General features: G+C 46.5%; 1 protein-coding gene across 1 annotated transcript; it reads left to right on the top strand.

Moving 5' to 3' along the window:
• Positions 1 to 723: 723 nt before the first annotated feature.
• LOC146839478 (uncharacterized) lies at positions 724 to 17,036 on the top strand. The gene is made up of 2 exons (XM_085650809.1): positions 724 to 1,648; positions 16,279 to 17,036. Exons 1-2 carry the CDS (start codon positions 724 to 726, stop codon positions 17,034 to 17,036), a joined length of 1,683 nt encoding a protein of 560 aa, XP_085506935.1.
• Positions 17,037 to 27,558: the final 10,522 nt, after the last annotated feature.

The following is a 27,558-nucleotide window of genomic DNA, read 5'->3' as shown; positions in this document are numbered from 1 at the left end:
GGTAGGTCGAGTCGTTACTCCCTGGGCCGTGTCTTGCCCCATCGTCACCTGTGAAGGACCCGGAAGCTCTACCGGTCAACCATTGAGCTTCGCTTTTTGACTCGGCTGAGTCCAAGCGCAGTGGCGCTTTTGCTGGTTGGAGTCGTAACTCCCAGCCCGACCAGAGACACAGGGACTGCCAGCTGTAACGCACACCAGGAGGTGTTTGCCGCGTTACAGACTCGGAAATCCACAGGATCGATCGAGCGGCTGCTCTCGGTTCAGTCTTCTTGCTTGTGATTGGGGTATCGGTGACGCATCACCAGGAGGTGACTCCGCGTCCCGGTGCAGTCTGAGGAAGAGGTTGAGCGGCTGCTCCCTTCAGGTAGAGACCCCGGCTGGGTGTTTCCCTGACTCCTCGATTCTCCCCAACACTCTTCGTGCCCCTCACAGCCTACCGATTGGCATTGTCGGCCATTTCATTTCTGCCCTCTGTTGGCATACGCCGGGATCGGCGTATATGCAGAGGACGGTTAGGACCATCCGTGCTGTGGGCTGGTAACGTACTTAGCCTGGAGGATTCCAGTGACTATAACTTTTGTTTGTTCTTTGTATTTTATTTGCCTTCATTAAAAGAACTAACCCTTCACAAGTGGTTGCGTCCTCATTGTCGTGTCTGTTAAACGATCCTGAGACGTTCAGGGCGTTACAGAATGTGAGAATAGCACAAGTGCTTTATCAACCATGTTAGCTCTTCAGGAAACGCAGTCATGGGAAGCAGACAATTCTAAACCAGACCCAGAGACACTAACCAAGAAAGAAGAATCAAACACATGCAGCAAGAACTTTAGTTTGTCATCACTACTAAAGAGCAATCAACAAACACACACAGGAGAAGCAACGTGCAAATGCAATGAATGTGTGAAGAACTTTAGTCAGTTAGCACTCCTAAAAGATCATCGACGAACACACACTGGGGGAAAACCGTACCATTGCAATGAATGTGCCAAGAGCTTTAGTCGGTTGTCACATCTTCAAAAACATCAACAAACACACACAGGAGAAAAACCGTACCATTGCAGTGAATGTGTGAAGAGCTTCAGTCGGTTATCACACCTACAAAGACATCAGCGAACACACACTGGGGAAAAGCCATACCATTGCAGTGAATGTGGAAGTACTTTTAGTCATTCCTCAACTCTCAGGATTCATCACCGAACACACACTGGGGTAAAGCCATACCATTGCAATGAATGTGGAAGTAGTTTTAGTGATTCCTCAACTCTCAGGATTCATCAGCAAACACACACAGGGGAAAAACCATTCCATTGCAGTGAATGTGTGAAGAGCTTCAGTCAGTTATCACACCTACAAGGACATCAGCGAACACACACCGGGGAAAAACCGTACCATTGCAGTGAATGTGTGAAGAGCTTCTGTCAGTTATCACACCTCAAAATGCATCAGCGATCACACACAGGGGAGAAACCATTCCATTGTAGCGAATGTGGAAGTACTTTTAGTCATTTCTCAGCTCTCAGGATTCATCACCGAACACACACAGGAGAAAAGCCATTACAGTGCAGTGAATGTGGAAGTACTTTTAGTCATTCCTCAGCTCTCAGGATTCATCAGCGAACACACACAGGAGAAAAGCCATTCCAGTGCAGTGAATGTGTGAAGAGCTTTACAGGGGAGAAACCATACCATTGCAGTGGATTTGGAAGTAGTTGCAGAAAGGATTTTCATCTAACTACAGGGATTAGTGATAACACCTATAAAAACAACACACTTAAATAAGTTTAACAAGCACAGACTGGAGAATATTTGTAGCTGGTTTTGGTGCTTGGCCATTTTGTGCAACAACTGGTTCAATGACAGCTGCTAGAGAACAACGTCCAAAGGCACAAGAAGTCAAAGTAGGAAAATGTGACCTGTAACTCTGAGAGTTAATGCTTGCAGTGCACAACATTTACCTCCGAAGCCCTGACATGGGAAAAAATGATGCTCATTTCGATCATCACATGCATATGTAAAAGCACCCACCATAGTGGCACTTCCTCAGCGGTGTCCAATATCAAGCTGGACTCTTGGGAAATTGCTGGCTCACCACTGACTATGTAAATGATTCACGGTGAGATTAATTGTATATGAATATATTTTAGACATTTCTTATTTACAAAGAATCACCCAACCTACTCCTAACTGCTGAAAGGACAGAATCAGTGCATGATGGCAGAATTATTGATCGGAGAGAGAGCTGTTTAAAAGTTTAGTTCTGAATAGGTTTCTGAAATCTTGATGGTTAGGTAAAGATTGAATCTTGAGCAGTAAAGAATTCCAGCTCTTAGAGTCCACAACTAACGACTCCCTGCTTTACATTTCTTGAACCTTGGCACTGGAAAATACATCTGGATTCAGAAGTAAAGGAACACAAATGATACAGATTTTTGACATAAATGATGTTCAGGTTTGTGTTTACAAGTAAAAAGAAACAATTGTTTTATAAACTGCCGGTGAATGAACGGACATAAAAAGTATGTGCTGCCTCATGAGCAAACATTGAATCTTTGTGATGCCGTTGGGATGTCGTCAGACCACAAATAAGATAGATCTTAGGATTCTGAATCATCTGTAAGGTGCTTTTGTGTTGCTGGAACTGCCAAATACACAGTGTTCTTCTGGCCCAGCCTTGCTTAATTGAAGGAGTTCACCAATATAATATGCACATCAGAAGAAAGGATACATCTTCAGTAGCCAAAGATGGTAAAAACTAATGCTTTCCACCGAGGTCATTTTAACAAAGTGCTGAGTCTGGGAAGTTTTTCCTGCTGCCGACCATCATCACCACCACCACCACACAGCCAGTGAGGAACAGCAACAAGACTGCTCTTCAGCACACCAATCCTTATACATAACATACTACAGGGGTTTGCTCCAGGGTCAAACTCCCTTTACTTTCACGTTAACAGCAACAAGTTCTAAACTGAAAAAATTATATTTAGGAACAAGTGGTTTGTACGGCCATTAGTGGCATAATACATTTGAAACCCAATACTTTATAAATCTGTATTAATGATACATAACCAAACATCCAAACACCACCTATGTATGGACATACAAGAGCCTTTACAAACCACACTACAGAGGTGTGTACCAGGATCAAACTCAATTTACTTTAACGTTAACATGAACTAATTTATTATACAGCAAGAACAGTCATAATGTTATGAAATGTACACAATGATGACTAGATTTTACATATTACCAACAAATGTATGTTTTTTGATATGTAATAAAAAAAATGTATTTGCATTCATGGTATTTGACTGCTGGTTGTATGGAAAGAGATGTTAAATGTGATTTCTTCCTTAAACTATAAAGATAATTTGTGATGTCAGCAAGGAGCCTAGATTATTTGGCAATGGAGGTGTCTAATCTCGATAGCATGACTGCTTTCAGAAGGGAGTCTGTCGCAGGTGGTATCAGAGGAGACTATTCTTCCCAGTGTGCCTTCTCTCAGAGTGAGAGGCGGTTCTTTGCTTGAGTTGGTACCACCTCTGCATCTGTGTTAATGAAGAGAGAAGTGCTACCTGTAATACTGAGATCTGGGCTTCACTCCTGTGTTGGGAATTTAAGTTAGTCGTTTTTACCCAATAAATACCGGATTTATTTTGGAAAACGAAAAATATGCGTGTATCGTGGCACTCCTCTTGTTAATAATCCATAAAAATGCTACAGAATGCTGAGTACTTGAAAGCATTCTGTCATACGAGGGATTTAAATATGCATTTGTCAAATACAAAATTGACTTAAATTTTTATTTTAAGCTTCTTATACAGCGCTTCTTTATTTAATAATCCCGGATGAGTTTTCTCCGAGAGCCCTTTCTCCTTCGGAAGAAGGGTCATTTTTTCCTAGTATTTTTCCGTTTGAGACTGCCAATCTTTTCATAGTGTTCCTGAAGAAAAACAAGTAGGTCAGAATGCCTACCATAAGTAGGGCGGACGGTCTGATGTACTTACACCAACCGCCCCAGGTATGTCGGTCATTGTTGTGAGGGTTTCTGAGGTTCTGACCTCAGTTCAATCAGAGGGGAACTGTGATAGATTCTTCTTACCAACCTCAAACATTCTACAATTTGCTAAGGGATTACACATGAGAACCATGGCCATGCTTTCTTCTCTTACTCATGCATTAGGGATCAGGAGGTTGTCTATGATTCTTGGCCTCTTATTCGCCTGCTTCAGTCCTTCTGGGATAACCTTTTTCACCAAAATATCCTTCAAGGATTTCTGTTGCTTTTCAAAGAGCCTTATTAGAACAGTTTCTCCAAATTTGTAAAACTGTTGAAAGTGGAGATTCTTCCTTAGAGACCTTGGTTGGAAGTTTGCAACATTGTGTCTGGTGTTGTGTAAACACGCAATCACACAAGGGGGCTAGAGGAGATTTCAGGACCTGCGTGGGCCAACTCCCCACTAATTCTTCATATTACAAAAAAGGCCACGGGTCCGAAATCAACAGGAGGTTATACAAATTACTGGGTGTACTATGCCACTCAGAGGGGGATTTCCCTTTTAAGGATGGTTACCCTCACACACTAGCGGTGTCATGGTTCATCATGAAGGGGCACCGTCCCTAAAAGGGAAACCCCTATCTGAATGGCATACTACACCCAGTAATTTGTATGAGCTGTTGTGTAAAACCAGTGTGCCGTTCTCCAAGGCTGTGCTGTTGCATCAAATGTTGTGTAAAAGCAGTGTGCCACCCCACGAGGCTGTGCTGTTGAATCAGACTATGTGTAAAAGTAGTGTGGAGCCTTCTTTGGCTGCATAAAGACCTATCTAAAACCATTGTGTCTCCATACACTTGCTGCCAACTGCGGCATATTTGTTTCCACCTTCTAACTGTCAGGGGCTGAGCCCAGGCGCCTACCGAAGATACGTTAGGACCACAACTCCCAGGATTCTAGGCGGGAAGGAGGAGTGGCCACTGTGGTTAAGTACGGGCGCCGAGATCCCGCAGGTGCGCGTAATACTGCCCATTGGATTCACTGTTAGTGGAGACTAACCTGAGGAATCGAGAAACGTCGGAGCTACGACGAGCAAGGGGAAACATCCTGCATACCTCGCTGTAATCCGGATTGGTCGGGAGGGATGGATGGACAGAGCCTTTAGTTGCCAAAGACTGAATTCGCGGAACGCTGACGTAAGCGTTACCGCGTTTGCCGATTCTGGGGAAAACAGAGTTGGATGCACTCCGTATCGCGGGACGCTGACGGAAGCGTCACCGCGTTTGTTGTTTCGGGGAGAGACAGAGCAGAGGTCGCGGAACGCTGACGTAAGCGTTACCGCGTTTGCCGAGTCTGGGGAAAACCGAGTTGGAAGCACCCCGTATCGCGGGAAGCTGACGGAAGCGTCACCGCGTTTGTTGTTTAGGGGAGAGACAGAGCAGGAGTTCACCGTGCTCACGGAACGAGCAGAAAAGCAGTGTCCCTTCTCCGGACCGAGTGAGAAAACAAGAGCCGACGCCAACTACCACAGTGAAGGACAGGAGCGGGTTGACCTTCGGCAGTCCAGGAACAGCTGGAACACTCAGGTAGCTCACCCAGGGAGAACTGCACTGTGCGGGACACTAGATTAGTGGTTGTAGAAACCACGAGTGTAGGGCACGGGGGGACAGAGCGAGACTGTGACTGTGCTCACCAGGCACTCGGTGCTAAATTCGTATGAGCATATTCTTTTGTACATATAGAGTAGGTTTAGGTTTACTTGGACGGGGAACGCTAGTAGTTCTCCATTACGTTAAAGGGAACTCGTGGGGGGCTTATACAGAGTATTGTTCCTACTGATGTTCTGGTGCTTGGAGGGGGTTTGACCCTGGGGCGCATATTGTTTGTGAGGCATGATTATTAATGCCGGAGTATGAGTTGTGTGGACACATGGATGAGGCATACCTAGCGAGACCGAATGAGAGTAGGAAGCCAAATTACTGTACTATGTGTTATGTTTTCATTATGTTACAGGTATCCTAATCCCCGCAGTTCCCATCCTAATTCCCTTTCCCTCGCCTGATTGCCCTGGTACTCTGTATTTCATATTCAGAGCCGGGGACGTCGGGAGGTGGACCACTTGTGCTTCGCTCGACTCAACGGAAACACAGGGGATCGCGACAGAATTACGCGCCCAAGAAATATTCCGTTTGGGGGTCGGGTCAAGCACAAGTATGGCCTCGCTAGACGAAGTGTTACAAGCCCTCCTGGTGGTACAACAGGAATTGGCTGCTTCAAAAGTAGAAACAGCAGCACTAAGAGACAGGCTAGAACGTCAGGGGCGCAACCCGTTTGACGCCACGCAGTCGTCGACACCTATACAAGTGAACGTATCACCACCCATACCCCTGGCGAGCCCGGAGAGGTTCTCGGGAGACCCCCTCAAAATCCAAACCTTCCTGACTCAAATAGCCCTGCACTTTTCATGCAAACCAGCCTCCTTTCCGACTAATCATTCACGAGTGGCGTTTGCTATATCATACATGACGGGGGACGCTGCCAACTGGGCAGTCCCCTTGGTCAAATACAACGACCCTCTGTTATCGGATTGGAACGCTTTCAGAAGCGAGTTTGAGCGGGTGTTTGACAGAAGGGCCACTACTCTGTCAGCAGACAGAGAATTATTGGGAGCAATCAGAGCCCCGCTATCAAGGGTCGAGAGAGAGAACCGCCGAATCGCCGGTCTATGCATGTATTGCGGCAAGAAAGGTCATTATGTTCGTGAATGTCCCGTCAAACCTAAGAAAGGGGGGTACGCAGGTACGAAGAAAGTAGCAGTAGTCACAATACAGGCGGCGCCATCCGACGAGCGGGCCTCAGATCCATTGGATAAGGAGCCCGCGCAGCGGGTCTTGCAGTTACCCTCGTTAGCTGTGGTAGAGTCAGTTACCTCCGAATCTCACGTTGTTTTGACAATGAAAGTCACGGTGGGAACCAGGGAGCACGAGATAGGAGTGATGGTTGACTCCGGAGCTACCGGCAACTTTGTTGACAGTGGCTTAGTACAGCGGCTGGGGTTAAGGCGCATCCCGAGAATACATCCCGAGATGGTGTGGGCGGTGGATGGGAAGCCTCTTAAATCAGGGCCCATCACCGAAGTAACAGACTCTCTAACCTTGACCAAACCAGGGCCCTTATGGGATCATGTGGAACAGGTAGTGTTGAATATTATCGAAGCTCCGCAATATGAAGTGATCCTGGGCATGCCTTGGTTGACAACCCATAACCCCTCGATCAATTGGAAACAGAAAACAGTGGAGTTCGACACAGAGTATTGCAAAGAGGCGTGTGTCAATACTCATCGAACTCACCTTTTGGCACTCACTCAGGGGTATCACCTTAGTACCGCAGCAGAGAAAGAGACGATCCTCCCAGCAGCATACGACAAGTATCGGGAGGTGTTCAGTGAAAGTAAAGCCGAAAGCTTGCCACCGCATCGCATGTATGATTGCCAAATAGACTTAATCCCCGGGGCTGTATTGCCCTCTTGTCGAGTTTATGCCTTGTCTGACCCAGAGACTGAACATCTGAGAAAATATTTGGAACACTATGTTGAGATAGGGTTCATCAGACCTTCCCGTTCTCCGGCCGCTTCACCCCTTTTCTTTATAAAGAAAGCCAATGGTGACTTGAGAACGTGCATCGACTATAGGGTATTGAACAAAAACACCGTCCGCAATCGCTACCCTCTTCCTCTCATCCCCGTCTTGCTGGACCAGGTGAAGGAGGCAACCATATACTCCCGCCTGGATTTGAGAGGGGCGTATCACCTGGTCCGGGTAAGGGAGGGGGATGAGTGGAAGACGGCGTTTAAGACGCGGTACGGCCTGTTTGAGTACAGGGTAATGCCCTTTGGATTGTGTAACGCCCCGGCCGCGTTCCAATTCTTCCTCGATGACGTCCTCAAGGAGCTCATTGATAAAACGGTGGTAGTATATATCGATGATATATTGATATATTCCACAGATCCCAAAGAACACATCAAGCACGTCTCACAAGTCCTACACAAACTAGGAGAAAACAATTTGTTTTGCAAGTTGAGCAAGTGCGAATTTCACGTAGAACGGGTGGAATTCCTAGGGGTGGTCCTGAGTCCCTCAGGGTTGAGTATGGCAGAACGAAAAGTAGCAGCAGTACAGGAGTGGCCCATACCGAAGACAGTGAGAGATGTGCAGTGTTTCCTGGGCTTCTCTAATTATTATAGAAGGTTCATCTCTCACTTCTCCCAGCTGGTCTCGCCTCTCACTAGGTTGCTACGCAAAGGTCATCCGTTTTCCTGGACACCTGAGGCCATGCAGGCCTTCCGCGAGTTGCAACGAGCCTTTACCACGGCACCCATCCTGCAACATCCACAATCTGGAGCACCTTTCGTGGTAGAAGCAGACGCTTCAGACATCGCGGTAGGGGCCGTGCTTTCACAGAGAGAGGCTTTGACGGGACAATTACATCCGGTAGCCTTCCTGTCCCGGAAATTAACAGCAGCCGAAACCAACTACACGATCGCCGAAAAAGAACTACTGGCCATCAAAAAGGCGTTCCAGGAATGGAGGCACTACCTCTGGGGAGCTAAACACACAGTAACGGTGTATACCGATCACCGGAATTTGCAGTACATGAAAACTGCTCGACATCTCACACAACGACAGATGCGATGGATGCTTTTTTTTGCGGGCTTTGACTTCGTCATTACGTATCGACCAGGGTCCGCGAATCAGAAAGCGGATTCTCTATCGCGTCAGGAGGGGGGACAGGAACGTCGTCCTGAGGAGATCAAGGCCCTCATTCCCTCGGAAAAGGTGATCTGTGTAGTGCGGGCCGACAGCTTTTTGAACTCCGTCAGACAGCATCGCACTCTGGTACAATGGCTTCAATGGGAGGACCAGGAGGCGGACAGACACATAAAAGAGGGGTTACCCTTTTATCGGGATCGCCTGTTTGTTCCTTCGAAGGAGCTGCAACGCCAGGTATTCGTTTGGTGTCATGAGTCACTGACAGCTGGGCACCCCGGCCGTACCAAAACACTACACCTTCTGCGACGACACTTTTGGTGGGCATCCATGGACACGGATATCCGTCGATGGATCCAGCAGTGCGAGGTCTGCGCTCAGGCTAAAGGAGAACATTCGAAGGCTAAAGGCAAATTAGTCCCTCTGCCGACTCCCGCTGGGCCCTGGCAAGCCATAAGCATGGACTTTGTGGTGGGTCTACCCATAGACCAAGGGTGTGATGCGATCATGGTAGTAGTGGACAGTCTCACCAAAATGGGTCATTTTGTCCCGTGCAAGAATCTCCCCTCTGCCGGTCAAACGGCCCAGCTATTGTTGTCACACGTGGTACGACTGCATGGTTTTCCAGGGGTGATAGTGTCGGACAGGGGCCCGCAGTTCGTTGCCCGATTTTGGAAATCTTGGTGTAAGGCCTTGCAAGTGGAGGCGGCCACGTCCACCAGCTTCCACCCACAGACGGATGGCCAGACCGAACGTCTTAACCAAACGCTCAAGACGTACCTCCGTTGCTATGCTAAAGAGGCAAGTACGTCATGGGTGTCTCTTCTATGGTTAGCGGAACTCTCATACAACAATGCCTGGCACAGCTCCATCAAGGAATCCCCTTTTCGGGCTAACTACGGTTATCATGCCAAGACGCTCCCTTTATCCTTCCCGACGGCCGTGAGCGATCTGCCTGCGCTTGAGGACCAGTTACAAGCCTTGGGGGACATACATCGCCGTCTGAGAACGAATCTTGAGAGGGCCAAGAGTCTGTACAAATCCTGGGCGGATCGTCGTAGACAAGACGGACCCTCGTATCACCCGGGAGACCGAGTGTGGCTGTCCACAAAGTACCTTCGTTTTAAGATACGCAGTATCTTCCATCCTCGATTTATTGGTCCGTATTCCGTGGTGAGGCGAGTGGGAGCGGTGGCATACAGGTTGGCCTTACCGGCCTCTTTGCGAATCCATCCAGTGTTCCACTGCAGCCTCCTGAAACCGGCACTGGGGGCTAGGAGGGTGGCTCCACCGCCAGTGATCAGAGACGGACGGGAGGAATACGAAGTTCGGAAGATCCTGGATTCAAGGTTGCGGAGGGGTCGTCTGTGGTATCTCATCGCCTGGAAGGGATACTCGGCTGAAGAGGATTCCTGGGTTCCCTCCTCGGAGGTGCATGCTCCCGCTGCGATGCGTGTCTTTCACGCCCGTTTCCCGGACAAGCCTGGTTCTAGGAGGCGCTTGGGCGGGGGGCATACTGTCAGGGGCTGAGCCCAGGCGCCTACCGAAGATACGTTAGGACCACAACTCCCAGGATTCTAGGCGGGAAGGAGGAGTGGCCACTGTGGTTAAGTACGGGCGCCGAGATCCCGCAGGTGCGCGTAATACTGCCCATTGGATTCACTGTTAGTGGAGACTAACCTGAGGAATCGAGAAACGTCGGAGCTACGACGAGCAAGGGGAAACATCCTGCATACCTCGCTGTAATCCGGATTGGTCGGGAGGGATGGATGGACAGAGCCTTTAGTTGCCAAAGACTGAATTCGCGGAACGCTGACGTAAGCGTTACCGCGTTTGCCGATTCTGGGGAAAACAGAGTTGGATGCACTCCGTATCGCGGGACGCTGACGGAAGCGTCACCGCGTTTGTTGTTTCGGGGAGAGACAGAGCAGAGGTCGCGGAACGCTGACGTAAGCGTTACCGCGTTTGCCGAGTCTGGGGAAAACCGAGTTGGAAGCACCCCGTATCGCGGGAAGCTGACGGAAGCGTCACCGCGTTTGTTGTTTAGGGGAGAGACATAGCAGGAGTTCACCGTGCTCACGGAACGAGCAGAAAAGCAGTGTCCCTTCTCCGGACCGAGTGAGAAAACAAGAGCCGACGCCAACTACCACAGTGAAGGACAGGAGCGGGTTGACCTTCGGCAGTCCAGGAACAGCTGGAACACTCAGGTAGCTCACCCAGGGAGAACTGCACTGTGCGGGACACTAGATTAGTGGTTGTAGAAACCACGAGTGTAGGGCACGGGGGGACAGAGCGAGACTGTGACTGTGCTCACCAGGCACTCGGTGCTAAATTCGTATGAGCATATTCTTTTGTACATATAGAGTAGGTTTAGGTTTACTTGGACGGGGAACGCTAGTAGTTCTCCATTACGTTAAAGGGAACTCGTGGGGGGCTTATACAGAGTATTGTTCCTACTGATGTTCTGGTGCTTGGAGGGGGTTTGACCCTGGGGCGCATATTGTTTGTGAGGCATGATTATTAATGCCGGAGTATGAGTTGTGTGGACACATGGATGAGGCATACCTAGCGAGACCGAATGAGAGTAGGAAGCCAAATTACTGTACTATGTGTTATGTTTTCATTATGTTACAGGTATCCTAATCCCCGCAGTTCCCATCCTAATTCCCTTTCCCTCGCCTGATTGCCCTGGTACTCTGTATTTCATATTCAGAGCCGGGGACGTCGGGAGGTGGACCACTTGTGCTTCGCTCGACTCAACGGAAACACAGGGGATCGCGACACTACCTGGGATCCTACCTGTTTGCTGCCAACTGCGGCATCATAGTTTCCACCTTTTACCTGGGATCCTATCTGTTTGCTTCCGACTCTGGGGTTGTAGTTTCCACCTTCTACCTGGGATCCCATCTGTTTGCTTCTGACTGTGGGGTCGTAGTGTCCACCTTCTACCTGGGATCCTACCTGTTTGCTGCCAACTGCGGCATCATAGTTTCCACCTTCTACCTGGGATCCTATCTGTTTGCTTCCGACTGTGGGGTTGTAGTTTCCACCTTCTACCTGGAATCCCATCTGTTTGCTTCCGACTGTGGGGTCGTAGGGTCCACCTTCTACCTGGGATCCCATCTGTTTGCTTCTGACTGTGGGGTCAAAGTGTCCACCTTCTACCTGGGATCCTACCTGTTTGCTGCCAACTGCGGCATCATAGTTTCCACCTTCTTCCTGGGATCCTATCTGTTTGCTTACAACTGTGGCATTGTAGTGTCCCCTTCCACTCGGGATCCTATCTGTTTGTCGCCATCATTATGAGACGCAGGAGCTGCAGAAAGAAGGGCATGAGGATTCACTAATAATGTGTTGTTACTAAAATGTTACAGATCACTATGGCAAGTTACAATTCATTCAAACTGTGGCTCTGTCACTATTGTGGCAAATATCTTAAATACCCAGCGACTCCATGTAAGTCTTACAGAATGGTGAACACACATAGATAGACCATTGTATACACCACACTTTATTGACGAGAAACCTGTGGGGAAGCATCCAGTAAAGAGAAGGAAACTGGAACATCGAGTGCTTGATCCTCAAATCCTTATTTACTTATTTATTTACTTTAGGAAACTTCATTGTCCTGTATCCTCTGCCACTCCCCAGATGGGTTACGTGGTCCATGAAACAATCTGCAATTAATAGAACTTGTTTCATGAGGTCATTCCTCTAGGCCTGCCATGGCTTCCTAAACCTTCCCAATAAAAGAACATTGTGAGAGCAGCAAATTGGTTTGGGCTTCCACTTTCAAAACTTTCCATTACAAACCAATTGTTCATGCTTCTTCTGTTATTAAGCAGTTTTAAAATCGCATGATGGTAGTCTCAAGTCTTTCAAGAAAATCCAGGTGTTCCCAGTGTCTATGATGGAAAGTCCTAATTTAATTAAATGCACTTAGTCGACTATCATTAATTTTGTGGATAGCGGTTTGACTCTGTTTAATATATATTGTCCCTCCCTAATTTGTTCTCTGATGCAGTGGTCTTTAACCTGTGGTCCGAGGACCCCTGGGGCTCTGCGAGGGCTACTCAGGGAGTCTGCAAATGTTTTTACAAAATTAAATAATATTAAAATTAATAAAGGATGTACGAATGAAGAAGCAAAACTGAAAATTGTAAACCTTTTTCAATATTTGATTATGTATTAAAGAAAAGTTGATTGCTCCTCTGCAGTGATTACTTTAAGGTAGTGGTGGATGCAGGTCTCAGCGGTCTCCTTACAAATATGGAAGCTGGCCGTTGTGGTGGAACCATTGCCACATCCATCGGAGCAGGTTGAATTGGAGGGGTAATGTAGGTGTCCTCTGAGCCAGCTTCCATGACTATGACTGGCTCTTCCTCCTCATCCCCATCCATTATTCTAAGGCTTTCAGGAACTTTATTTTTCCCTTGTCACTCATGGCGGGTCTTGCACTCAGCCAGGGTCCAATCCATGTCCAGATCATCAGAGGGGGTGCTTGGAATTTGCAGAAGATGATGGAGTACCTTTTCTTTTTTTTGCCGGAGATCAGAAATCCAATGGTTCAAGAAGAGGTACATCAAGCTCAGCAGGAAGCTCAACCTCCTGTTCTCCTCGTACTTCAGAAAGATGTATAGCTGGCTGCCTCTCCTGTTGTTCACTTTGCTAAGTTTCCTGCAACGACTGGGTACTAATTTACGGCTGAGACAAATCCAATTCAGACGCAGTGCTTGTCGCCATGATGGCAGTGGCTGCCTCGCTGGGAGACATGGCCTTGGGTTTGGGTTGGGGTGGTGGCATTGATGTGGGAGTGCCACACCACATTTCCTGAAAAGGTGTTTGTCGTCACGCCAGTGGTGGCACAGGCAAAGTGTTTTTCTCTTCCGCCTGGGTCCCTTTTTAGGCAGCACCTTTCTTTGGGGCTGTCTTCAAGCTCTGTCAGTTTGCACTTTGCTGCACAAGCAGAAGATAGAATGTCTCACGTGTTGCGGTCAAGTCAATTTGTGCTGGAGGTAAAGTGGCTGTTATCTGTTATGCATCAGGCTAAAAGCAAGAAAAACATTTAGTGCAACTTGGCATGTTTGCAATCTGATTATTCATAGTACAGACAATATAATTTAGTGAAGTTATCTTCTCAGAAATAATGAACAACAATAGTGTATCCTTTCCATTCGATAGTCAAACCACACTTTCACCATATATAATATTTCAATAAGGATATCAACATACAGATGTAACTGTTTGCTTTATGTGCATCTAAGGGGAGACACCTGTGACAGGCAGGGGAGTGCAGGGGAAAATTGAATAATCCTTAAAAAATGAATGCTGGTGTAAGCCTATGGCAGGGAGGGTGTCCAGGGGTTCGCAGAGTTTTTTGTAACTTCGCAGAGTTCCGCGAACTACGCCCAGACCTAACAACAACAAGCAAGGAGGCATGGTGGACACAACAAAAAACACATGCTGGCCTATGGCAAAAGAACACTGTCTGGCCACACAAAATGGCCACATGGTCAAACAACAATTGCAAGCAAGAAGGCATGGACAGCAAAGAACGCATGCAGGCCTACGCCAACAGCATACTGGCTGGCTATACAAAATGGTTGCCAGGCACATAGTCAAACAACAACTACAAGCAAGGAGGCATGGTGGACACAACATAGAACATATCTAGACCTTTGGCAAAAGCACATTGGTTGACTACACAAAATGGCCACTGGCCACATGGTTAAACAACAGCTAAAGGCAAGTAGGCATGCTGGAGAGCACATGCAGACCTATGGCAAAAGCACACTGGCTGTCTACACAAAATAGCTACAGGCCACATAGTCAAACAACAACTACAATCAAGGAGGAATGGTGGACACAACAAAGAAACATTGAGGCCTATGGCCAAAGTACTGGCTGTCTATATAAAATGGCCCCCGGCCACATGATCAAACAACAACTACAAGCAAGGAGGCATGGTGTACACAACAAAGAACACATGCATGCCTATGGCAAAAGCACACTGGCTGGCTTAAAAAAATGGTCACCGGCCACACAGCACGGAGAACAAAGACAAATGGTGGCCTATAGCAAACACACACACACACACATTGGCCAGACAAAGAAGGCATGGTAACCCAGAGAACACAGCATTAATTCAGCAATGCCAAAAATCAAGATTAAATGAGCTATAACATTTTTACAACAACACACATCTTCCCATGGCATCAAATATTATTACCCCACCAAAATACACTCTTTGCAGAACAAAACGTGGAATACATTAAAAAAGCAAAGTAAAACCCACATTTTTTATTTAATCCAATGACATCTCCGGGCTAAATGATATTTTGTAACATATACCACAGAAACTGTTGTTTCATATACCCAATGAATTGTACTGGTGGGATGGCTGGTGCTCAGACTAGGCCACATAGTATAATTAATTAATAGTGCAAAAGTAAGTAACATGGAGAAAATATACTTATCTAAGCAACCTTTCTGCCTACAAAAGATAAAAATGAAATGCCTAAAAAATAACTAGACCCCTACTGCAACTCAAAGTGACCCACCATAACCACAGTCAAATTTAAACAAGCATTTGCAATGCAATAGGTCTTGCATTTACGCGAGTTTGAGATATTGACATTGCAAATGATAATGGATAAACCTAAATAAAAGGCATAGTCATTTACAATGTCAATAGCTCAAACTCGCGTAAATGCGAGACCTATTGCATTGCAAATGCTTGTTTCTGACCTGGAATGAGGCTGTGGGGCTACTCAGCGCTGCTAAAATGGCACAGAAATGCAGCCGCTCATCTGCTGCCTGCACGGAGAAAGCACCTAGGACCCCTCCCCCCGCCCCCACGCCCCATCGGACCCCTAGGCTGCAGGTGTCCCAGGGAAGCCAAGCCACATGTTCCATCTCCAACAGTCCGTCATGAAAGGGCTGTCTGGTCTCTGCAGACCTCCGCTTCTGATGCTGACCCACGGGTGCGGGACAGTGCTGTCAGGACTCCAGCCTCCACACACGCCCGTGCGAGTGGTCAGTGCCCCTGCGCCCACAAACGCCCGTGCGAGCTGTCAGGACTTGAGGGTTCCGTAGGGAAGTTTTCTAGAGGAGGGTGTATTTACTCCTGAGGTAGGATGCGGTAGCACACGTGCACCTTACTTCTGACTAGGATCCGGCGGCAGTAGTCAGAATCCCCCCCAGTCGGGATCTCGTCCATGTCCCGGTGCTGCCCTCCTACTCCTCCTCCCTCCTTGGAGCTTCCTGGCAGGTCCTTCAGCCCGCGGTGACCGTGCAAGGCGCACTCCAGTTCAGCCCTGGTGGTGGTGGGGGCTCCGAGCACAGTCCTTCACCCCCAGATCCGCACAGCTTCAGTCAATTATCAATCCTGCGAAGACATCAGCGAACACACACAGTGGATAAACCTTACCATTGCAGTGAATGTGTGAAGGACTTCAGTCAGTTATTACACCTCAAAATACATCAGCGATCACACACAGGGGAGAAACCATTCCATTGTAGCGAAATGTGGAAGTAGTTTTAAGGAATCTTCAAAATTAAGGAATCATCAGCGAACACACACTGGGGAAAAGCCATTCAAGTGCAGTGAATGTGTGAAGAGCTTCAGTCAGTTATCACACCTACAAGGACATCAGCGAACACACACTGGGGAAAAGCCATACCATTGCAATGAATGTGGAAGTACTTTTAGTCATTCCTCAACTCTCCGGATTCATCACCGAACACACACAGGAGAAAAGCCATTCCAGTGCAGTGAATGTGTGAAGAGATTCAGTCAATTATCACACCTACGAGGACATCAGCGAACACACACAGTGGATAAACCTTACCATTGCAGTGAATGTGTGAAGAACTTCAGTCGTTTATCAACCCTCCGGCGCCACCAGCGAACACACACGGGGGAAAAACCGTACCATTGCAGTGAATGTGTGAAGAGCTTCAGTCGTTTATCACACCTCAAAATACATCAGCGATCACACACAGGGGAGAAACCATTCCATTGTAGCGAATGTGGAAGTAGTTATAAGGAATCTTCAAAATTAAGGAATCATCAGAGAATACACACTGGAGAAAAGCCATTCAAGTGCAGTGAGTGTGTGAAGTGCTTTAGTCGATTATCAATTCTACGAAGACATCAGCAAACACATACAGGGGAGAAACCATACCATTGCAGTGGATTTGGAAGTAGTTGCAGAAAGGATTTTCAGCTAACTACAGGGATTAGTGATAACACCTATAAAAACAACACACTTAAATAAGTTTAACAAGCACAGACTGGAGAATATTTGTAGCTGGTTTTGGTGTTTGGCCATTTTGTGCAAGAACTGGTTCAATGACAGCTGCTAGAGAACAGCGTCCAAAGGCACAAGAAGTCAAAGTAGGAAAATGTGACCTGTAACTCTGAGAGTTAATACCTGCAGTGCACAACATTTACCTCCGAAGCCCTGACGTGGGAAAAAATGATGCTCATTTTGATCATCACATGCATATGTAAAAGCACCCACCATAGTGGCACTTCCTCAGCGGTGTCCAATATCAAGCTGGACTCTTGGGAAATTTGCTGGCTCACCACTGACTATGTAAATGATTCACGGTGAGATTAATTGTATATGAATATATTTTAGACGTTTCTTATTTACAAAGAATCACCCAACCAACTCCTAACTGCTGAAAGGACAGAATCAGTGCATGATGGCAGAATTATTGATCGGAGAGAGAGCTGTTGAAAAGTTTAGTTCTGAATAGGTTTCTGAAAGCTTGATGGTTAGGTAAAGATTGAATCTTGAGCAGTAAAGAATTCCAGCTCTTAGAGTCCAGAACTATCGACTCCCTACTTTACATTTCTTGAACCTTGGCACTGGAAAACACATCTGGATTCAGAAGTAAAGGAACGCAAATGATACAGATTTTTGACATAAATGATATTGAGGTTTGTGTTTACAAGTAAAAAGAAACACTTGTTTTATAAACTGCCGGTGAATGAATGGACATAAAAAGTATGTGCTGCCTCATGAGCAAACATTGAATCTTTGTGATGCCGTTGGGATGTCCTCAGACCACAAATAAGATAGATCGTAGCATTCTGAATCATCTGTAAGGTGCTTTTGTGTTGCTGGAACAGCCAAATACACAGTGTTCTTATGGCCCAGCCTTGCTTAATTGAAGGAGTTCACCAATATAATATGCACATCAGAAGAAAGGATACATCTTCAGTAGCCAAAGATAGTAAAAACTAATGCTTTCCACTGAGGTCATTTTAACAAAGTGCTGAGTCTGGGAAGTTTTTCCTGCTGCCGACCATCATCACCACCACCACCTCACAGCCAGTGAGAAACAGCAACAAGACTGCTCTTCAGCACACCCATCCTTATACATAACACACTACAGGGGTTTGCTCCAGGGTCAAACTCACATTACTTTCACGTTAACAGCAACAAGTTCTAAACTGAACAAATTAAATTTAGGAACAAGTGGTTTGTACGGCCATTAGTGGCATAATACATTTGAACCCCAATACTTTATAAATCTGTATTAATGATACATAACCAAACATCCAAACACCACCTATGTATGGACATCCAAGAGCCTTTACAAACCACACTACAGAGGTGTGTACCAGGATCAAACTCAATTTAACGTTAACATGAACTAATTTATTATACAGCAAGAACAGTCATAATGCTATGAAATGTACACAATGATGACTAGATTTGACATATTACTAACAAATGTATGTTTTTTGATATGTAATAAAAAAATGTATTTGCATTCATGGTATTTGACTGCTGGTTGTATGGAAAGAGATGTTAAATGTGATTTCTTCCCTAAACTATAAAGATAATTTGTGATGTCAGCAAGGAGCCTAGATTATTTGGTAATGGAGATGTCAATAAATACCGGATTTATTTTGGAAAACGAAAAATATGCGTGTTTTGTGGCACTCCTCTTGTTAATAATCCATAAAAATGCTACAGAATGCTGAGTACTTGAAAGCATTCTGTCATACGAGGGATTTAAATATGCATTTGTCAAATACAAAATTGACTTACATTTTTATTTTAAGCTTCTTATACAGCGCTTCTTTATATAATAATCCCGGATGGGTTTTCTCCGAGAGCCCTTTCTCCTTCGGAAGAAGGGTCATTTTTTCCTAGTATTTTTCTCTTTGAGACTGCCAGTCTTTTCATAGTGTTCCTGAAGAAAAACAAGTAGGTCAGAATGCCTACCAAAAGTAGGGCGGACGGTCTGATGTACTTACACCAACCGCCCCAGGTATGTCGGTCATTGTTGTGAGGGTTTCTGAGGTTCTGACCTCAGTTGAATCAGAGGGGAACTGTGATAGATTCTTCTTACCAACCTCAAACATTCTCAAATTTATTTTTGTAATCCGTTTAATACAATTTGCTAAGGGATTACACATGAGAACCATGGCCATGCTTTCTTCTCTTACTCATGCATTAGGGATCAGGAGGTTGTCTATGATTCTTGGCCTCTCATTCGCCTGCTTCAGTCCTTCTGGGATAACCTCTTTCACCAATTTATCCTTCAAGGATTTCTGTTGTTTTTCAAAGAGCCTTATTAGAACAGTTTCTCCAAATTTGTAAAACTGTTGAAAGTGGAGATTCTTCCTTAGAGACCTTGGTTGGAAGTTTGCAACATTGTGTCTGGTGTTGTGTAAACACGCAATCACACAAGGGGGCTAGAGGGGATTTCAGGACCTGCGTGGGCCAACTCCCCACTAATTATTCATATTACAAAAAAGGCCACGGGTCCGAAATCAACAGGAGGTTATACAAATTACTGGGTGTACTATGCCACTCAGAGGGGGATTTCCCTTTTAAGGATGGTTCCCCTCACACACTAGCGGTGTCATGGTTCATCATGAAGGGGCACCGTCCTTAAAAGGGAAACCCCTCTCTGAGTGGCATACTACACCCAGTAATTTGTATGAGCTGTTGTGTGAAACCAGTGTGCCATTCTCCAAGGCTGTGCAGTTGCATCAAATGTTGTGTAAAAGCAGTGTGCCACCCCACGAGGCTGTGCTGTTGAATCAGACTATGTGTAAAAGTAGTGTGCAGCCTTCTTTGACTGCATAAAGACCTATCTAAAACCATTGTGTCTCCATACACTTGCTGCCAACTGCGGCGTCAAAGTGTCCACCTTCTACCTGGGATCCTATCTGTTTGGTTCCGACTGTGGGGTAATAGTGTCCCCCTTCCACTCTGGATCCTATCTGTTTGTCGCCATCATTATGCGACGCAGGAGCTGCAGAAAGAAGGGCATGAGGATTCACTAATAATGTGTTGTTACTAAAATGTTACAGATCACTATGGCAAGTTACAATTCATTCAAACTGTGGCTCTGTCACTATCGTGGCAAATATCTTAAATACCCAGCGCCTCCATGTAAGTCTTACAGAATGGTGAACACACATAGATCGACCATTGTATACACCACACTTTATTGATGAGAAACCTGTGGGGAAGCATCCAGTAAAGAGAAGGGAACTGGAACATCGAGTGCTTGATCCTCAAATCCTTATTTACTTATTTATTTACTTTAGGAAACTTCATTGTCCTCTGTCCTTTGCCACTCTCCAGATGGGTTACGTGGTCCATGAAACAATCTGCAATTAATAGAACTTGTTTCATGAGGTCATTCCTCTAGGCCTGCCATGGCTTCCTAAACCTTTCCAATAAAAGAACATTGTGAGAGCAGCAAATTGGTTTCGGTTTCCACTTTCAAAACTTTCCATTACAAACCAATTGTTCATGCTTCTTCTGTTATTAAGCAGTTTTAAAATAGCATGATGGTAGTCTCAAGTCTTTCAAGAAAATCCAGGTGTTCCCAGTGTCTATGATGGAAAGTCCTAATTTAATTCAATGCACTTAGTCGACTATCTTTAATTTTGTGTGTTGCGGTTTGACTCTGTTTAATATACATTGTCCCTCCCTAATTTGTTCTCTGATGCAGTGGTCTTTAACCTGTGGTCCGAGGACCCCTGGGGCTCTGCGAGGCCTACTCAGGGAGTCTGCAAATGTTTTTACAAAATTAAATAATATTAAAATTAATAAAGGATGTACGAATGAAGAAGCAAAATTGAAAATTGTAAACCTTTTTCAATATTTGATTATGTATTAAAGAAAAGTTGATTGCTCCTCTGCAGTGATTACTTTAAGGTAGTGGTGGATGCAGGTCTCAGCGGTCTTCTTACAAATATGGAAGCTGGCCGTTGTGGTGGAACCATTGCCACATCCCTCGGAGCAGGTTGAATTGGAGGGGTAATGTAGGTGTCCTCTGAGCCAGCTTCCATGACTATGACTGGCTCTTCCTCCTCATCCCCATCCATTATTCTAAGGCTTACAGGAACTTTATTTTTCCCTTGTCACTCATGGCGGGTCTTGGACTCAGCCAGGGTCCAATCCATGTCCAGATCATCAGAGGGGGTGCTTGGAATTTGGAGAAGATGATGGAGTGCCTTTTCTTTTTTTTGCAGGAGATCAGAAATCCAATGGTTCAAGAAGAGGTACATCAAGCTCAGCAGGAAGCTCAACATCCTGTTCTCCTCGTACTTCAGAAAGATGTATAGCTGGCTGCCTCTCCTGTTGTTCACTTTGCTAAGTTTCCTGCAACGACTGGGTACTAATTTACGGCTGAGACAAATCCAATTCAGACGCAGTGCTTGTCACCATGATGGCAGTGGCTGCCTCACTGGGAGACATGGCCTTGGGTTTGGTTGGGGTGGTGGCATTGATGTGGGAGTGCCACACCACATTTCCTGAAAAGGTGTTTGTCGTCACGCCAGTGGTGGCACAGGCAAAGTGTTTTTCTCTTCCGCCTGGGACCCTTTTTAGGCAGCACCTTTCTTTGGGGCTGTCTTCAAGCTCTGTCAGTTTGCACTTTGCTGCACAAGCAGAAGAGAGAATGTCTCACGTGTTGCGGTCAAGTCAATTTGTGCTGGAGGTAAAGTGGCTGTTATCTGTTATGCATCAGGCTAAAACAAAGAAAAACATTTAGTGCAACTTGGCATTTTTGCAATCTGATTATTCATAGTACAGACAATATAATTTTGTGAAGTTATCTTCTCAGAAATAATGAACAACAATAGTGTATCCTTTCCATTCGATAGTCAAACCACACTTTCACCATATATAATATTTCAATAAGGATATCAACATACAGATGCAACTGTTTGCTTTATGTACATCTAAGGGGAGACACCTGTGACAGGCAGGGGAGTGCAGGGGAAAATTGAATAATCCTTAAAAAATGAATGCTGGTGTAAGCCTATGGCAGGGAGGGTGTCCAGGGGAAAATGATTAATGACAATCCTTAAAAATGTTATGCTGAATGCTGATGTGTGGCAGGCGCCTATGGAAAGCAGGCATGCATGTTAAACTAAGTGATTTCATGGAAAAAAAAGTGTACAAAAAAGAATAAAAAAAGAATGGCATAGCCCTCTTCTATCAATCGCCATAGAAAAGGGCTTTGAAAACTGGATAAAACACACACTAGCTGGCTACACAAAATGGCTGCCGGCCACTTGGTCGAAAAACTACTACAAGCATGTGGACACAACAAAGAACACTTGCAGGCCTATGGCAAAGGTACACTGGCTGGCTACCCTGTAGCAAAGGCTCATTAGCTTCAAATGAAAGATGGTTCAGGAATTGTAGGTGGAAATCTTTATTCAGCAAGTTAACAGAGGTAAGTCCAGTTGGAGAAATGACAACCGTCGTTCACATCCACTTATATCTCCCCTCTCTTCCATAGTAAAGATGCACCCACGCGCCCTCCCACAATGCCAACCTCCCACCGCATTATGTAAAAGGTAGACACGAGCGCGAACAGTAGTTTCACACCCGTGTCAACCTTAAACCATTACAAGCGGTGCACCGATGAGCATGAGCACGAGCACGACATAGGAAGGCCGCGCTTGTGTATACAACATACACAAAATGGCAACCGGTCACATGGTCAAACAACAACTACAAACAAGGAGGCATGGACAACAAAGAATGCATGTAGGCCTATGGTAAAAGCACACAGCTGGCTACACAAAATGGCCACCGACCACATGGTCAAATAACTTGGCCTGGGCGGTGAACTTTGCTTCGTTTGTGGAGTTTTATGCACTCCGCGGAGCTCACGGAGTGCAGAATACTCCGCTTCGCGATGTGCTGCTGAGTCTTTTTGCCGCTCGCGAACGGTAAGTTCGCGATTGCGTACAGTAAGTTTGCGAGCGTGAGCTGCCGCTCGGGTAGAATTTCTACCCGAGTGGAAGGAATACCAGCACAAACTGCAGTTCGCACTGCACTCCGCCACTCGCGTAGTTCGCAGAGTTTTTTGTAACTTCGCAGAGTTCCGCGAACTACGCCCAGACCTAACAACAACAAGCAAGGAGGCATGGTGGACACAACAAAAAACACATGCTGGCCTATGGCAAAAGAACACTGTCGGGCCACACAAAATGGCCACATGGTCAAACAACAACTGCAAGCAAGAAGGCATGGACAGCAAAGAACGCATGCAGGCCTACACCAACAGCATACTGGCTGGCTATATAAAATGGTTGCCAGGCACATAGTCAAACAACAACTACAAGCAAGGAGGCATGGTGGACACAACATAGAACATATCTAGACCTTTGGCAAAAGCACATTGGTTGACTACACAAAATGGCCACTGGCCACATGGTTAAACAACAGCTAAAGGCAAGTAGGCATGCTGGAGAGCACATGCAGACCTATGGCAAAAGCACACTGGCTGTCTACACAAAATAGCTACAGGCCACATGGTCAAACAACAACTACAATCAAGGAGGAATGGTGGACACAACAAAGAAACATTGAGGCCTATGGCCAAAGTAAATAAAATGGCCCCCGGCCACATGATCAACAACAACTACAAGCAAGGAGGCATGGTGTACACAACAAAGAACACATGCATGCCTATGGCAAAAGCACACTGGCTGGCTTAAAAAAATGGTCACCGGCTACACAGCACGGAGAACAAATGGTGGCCTATAGCAAACACACACACACACACATTGGCCAGACAAAGAAGGCATGGTAACCCAGAGAACACAGCATTAATTCAGCAATGCCAAAAATCAAGATTAAATGAGCTATAACATTTTTACAACAACACACATCTTCCCATGGCATCAAATATTATTACCCCACCAAAATACACTCTTTGCAGAACAAAACGTGGAATACATTAAAAAAGCAAAGTAAAACCCACATTTTTAATTTAATCCAATGACATCTCCGGGCTAAATGATATTTTGTAACATATACCACAGAAACTGTTGTTTCATATACCCAATGAATTGTACTGGTGGGATGGCCGGTGCTCAGACTAGGCCACATAGTATAATTAATTAATAGTGCAAAAGTAACATGGAGAAAATATACTTATCTAAGCAACCTTTCTGCCTACAAAAGATAAAAATGAAATGCCTAAAAAATAACTAGACCCCTACTGCAACTCAAAGTGACCCACCATAACCACAGTCAAATTTAAACAAGCATTTGCAATGCAATAGGTCTTGCATTTACGCGAGTTTGAGATATTGACATTGCAAATGATAATGGATAAACCTAAATAAAAGGCATAGTCATTTACAATGTCAATAGCTCAAACTCGCGTAAATGCGAGACCTATTGCATTGCAAATGCTTGTTTCTGACCTGGAATGAGGCTGTGGGGCTACTCAGCGCTGCTAAAATGGCACAGAAATGCAGCCGCTCATCTGCTGCCTGCACGGAGAAAGCACCTAGGACCCCTCCCCCCCGCCCCCACGCCCCATCGGACCCCTAGGCTGCAGTAGGCTGCAGGTGTCCCAGGGAAGCCAAGCCACATGTTCCATCTCCAACAGTCCGTCATGAAAGGGCTGTCTGGTCTCTGCAGACCTCCGCTTCTGATGCTGACCCACGGGTGCGGGACAGTGCTGTCAGGACTCCAGCCTCCACACACGCCCGTGCGAGTGGTCAGTGCCCCTGCGCCCACAAATGCCCGTGCGAGCTGTCAGGACTTGAGGGTTCCGTAGGGAAGTTTTCTAGAGGAGGGTGTATTTACTCCTGAGGTAGGATGCGGTAGCACACGTGCACCTTACCTCTGACTAGGATCCGGCGGCAGAAGTCAGAATCCCCCCCAGTCGGGATCTCGTCCATGTCCCGGTGCTGCCCTCCTACTCCTCCTCCCTCCTTGGAGCTTCCTGGCAGTTCCTTCAGCCCGCGGTGACCGTGCAAGGCGCACTCCAGTTCAGCCCTGGTGGTGGTGGGGGCTCCGAGCACAGTCCTTCACCCCCAGATCCGCACAGCGGACTCCTGTCCTCCTCGGACACCCCATCGCTCATATTCTGGTCAAACATTGATAGTGATCCCCGGGGAAGCCCCGGTGAGAAGTGCAGTGCCCCACCCTCCTCAGGAGGAAACAGTCACCAGAGCTGCCCCACGGAATGGCATCCCCGCAGACCTTCTCTCCACGGTGAGGCAGGAAGCTTCACAGACATGGTGTCCTGCCATGCACAAGAAGGCTGTGCCAGGCAGTGTCCAGCAGTGCCAAGTCTGTTAACATCTTCTTTCTCTTCACCTCCCTCTGCTCCCCAAACTTAGGTCGGCGGTCCACGCAGGCGGCTCCCGACGTTCAAAGAGTTCAGCCTCTGCCCGCACTCCTTCCTGCCACCCTGGAAGCTTGGGCAGCCAGCGGGTGGGCAGCGGGCGCAACTCCTCCCCAGGCACAGATCAATACTGCTTGGAATATCTGAGCGGTGGTTGGGCGGAGGGCTGTAGTAAGAGGGAGGAGGCTGTAGTGCGAGATTAGCACCACCTACCCTCCTTATTTGTAGCGGCCCCTTCCTCCAGAGGAAGGACAAGAGCGAGGTTACCTCAGGACCTCACTGCCACATGAATTGCTCCTGTGCTGAAAAAAACACGCAAGAGGTGGGTAGGGGCATTTTTAAACTGACCACGTAATTTCCTGCTCCTCTGTCTCCCTGATTGCCAAACAAAGTGCCCATTTAATGGCACGGGCAAGGGTGGAGGTGAAACTAAGGGGGTGGGGGGCATGAACGGCAGGAAATGCTTGGGATTAGTGGGTGGTCTTTTCCAAAATAACCACTGTCTCATTCATTCCCCCCGCACGCCAAAACCCTCCCAAAAATGTCTAATAGAAAAGGACCGAAGCTGTAAATGACATAGGAGAGAGGTGACAATGGGAGTCTGTGTGTGGTACCGGGCCGTAAGGAGGGGAGGGAGAGGGCCGAGGAATGCTCCAGAGGAGTCGTTCAAAATCCGGTTCAGCTTGTTCCCTGGATCCAGAGAAGGCCAGGCATTTATTACTGGATGTATTTATAGAGACCTCCGTGAGAGGAGCTTTTATATAAATAGATATATGTAGTCATTCACTGAAAAAGCTATGGTTTTATACTAAGTTTTTGCATGTATCCCCTCCTCTTCAGGTACAGTAAGCCACGCCAAATCTATTGAATATATCTAAAAATCATACAAGGCCCGACTTCGCAGTCTGCCTATGGAGTACTGCAAAAGCACTGACCACTTTACTGTTTACCGAATGGTCCCTCCTTGCGTGGCACGTGTTGTCAGGAAGAGCTGCATCGAGCTAGCCTAGCCCAGTGTGTGTGCCCGACAGCTCGGGTGCACCGTTGTGCATTGTGCTGGTGTGTGCACGGTACCACTCCGGATTAAAGCGAGCCGCCGATACCCAGGGTAAAAGGACTCCCAGTTCCATTCTCATGGTGGCTCTGTCAGATCACTGATTGTCAATCACCAGCGTCTTCGTGTTATTTACAACTCGCATGAAGGGAATCAGCACCGCGCAGAGGCCACTCTCTGGATTTAGTTACAACAATCGCTAAACTGTAGCAGATTTCAGTTCATCAGAAATCTACCTTCTCGTGACTGATGACGTATTTTGCTCGGCTTCATCTGCCGTCCCACTTGGACGGCCTCGCCTGCCAAAAGGTTTCTTATCTTTATGGGGCCATGTGTTTGGCCCCATAAAGATAAGAAACCTTTAGTAACGAACGCAAAGCAGGCGAGGCCGTCCAAAAGGGACGGCTCAGGAAGCCAAGCAAATACGTCACCGACACCTCTTTTCCAATGGCTGGCCACCGTTTAGCATAAACGGTGACGCCAGCCAATGGAAAAGAGGGGCGGGGCTTAATGCCCCTTACAAAAAATACCACATCTCATTAAATCTCGCCAGCGAGACTGCACATGCACGCAGCCTATGCCAGGCAAGACCTAAAAATGAATAAAAGTACAAATAAATACTGGTTGAATGTCCTCTATCAATCAAACAACACCTCATACTAACGTTTTTGGACTTATTTGTGATATCGCAAAAACAAAGTCCTTCAAAATCCAATGATATATATGCACAAGAAATTGTAGACAAAGAGAGTGATCCTTCACCTTAAAATCCAAATGAAAAGTGACCAAGAGATGGACAAATTACTGCTGGACAGGAACAGGAAGTTCTAAAAACCAACCTGAATGGTCCATTGGAGTAGAATAGTCACTCAAAACATATTTTTGAGTTGTGGCACGGGTAGGCTCCGTGCAAGCGGAAGCCGCACCAGCAAATCTCATTGCACTTGCCAGCACACTCCAACACAAGTCTTGTACATGCGAATGGAATTATAATTATGCTACTCGCCAGATGGTGGAATCTACCAGGAACTCCACGTTACACGCGTAGCACGGAGTTTCTGATTTCCGCTAACTCCGCTAGTGTAATTATAATTCTTTCT

Source organism: Triturus cristatus, chromosome 4_1, assembly GCF_964204655.1.
Source record: "Triturus cristatus chromosome 4_1, aTriCri1.1, whole genome shotgun sequence".
NCBI lineage: Eukaryota > Metazoa > Chordata > Amphibia > Caudata > Salamandridae > Triturus > Triturus cristatus.
This window is presented reverse-complemented; position numbering and strand designations above follow the sequence as displayed.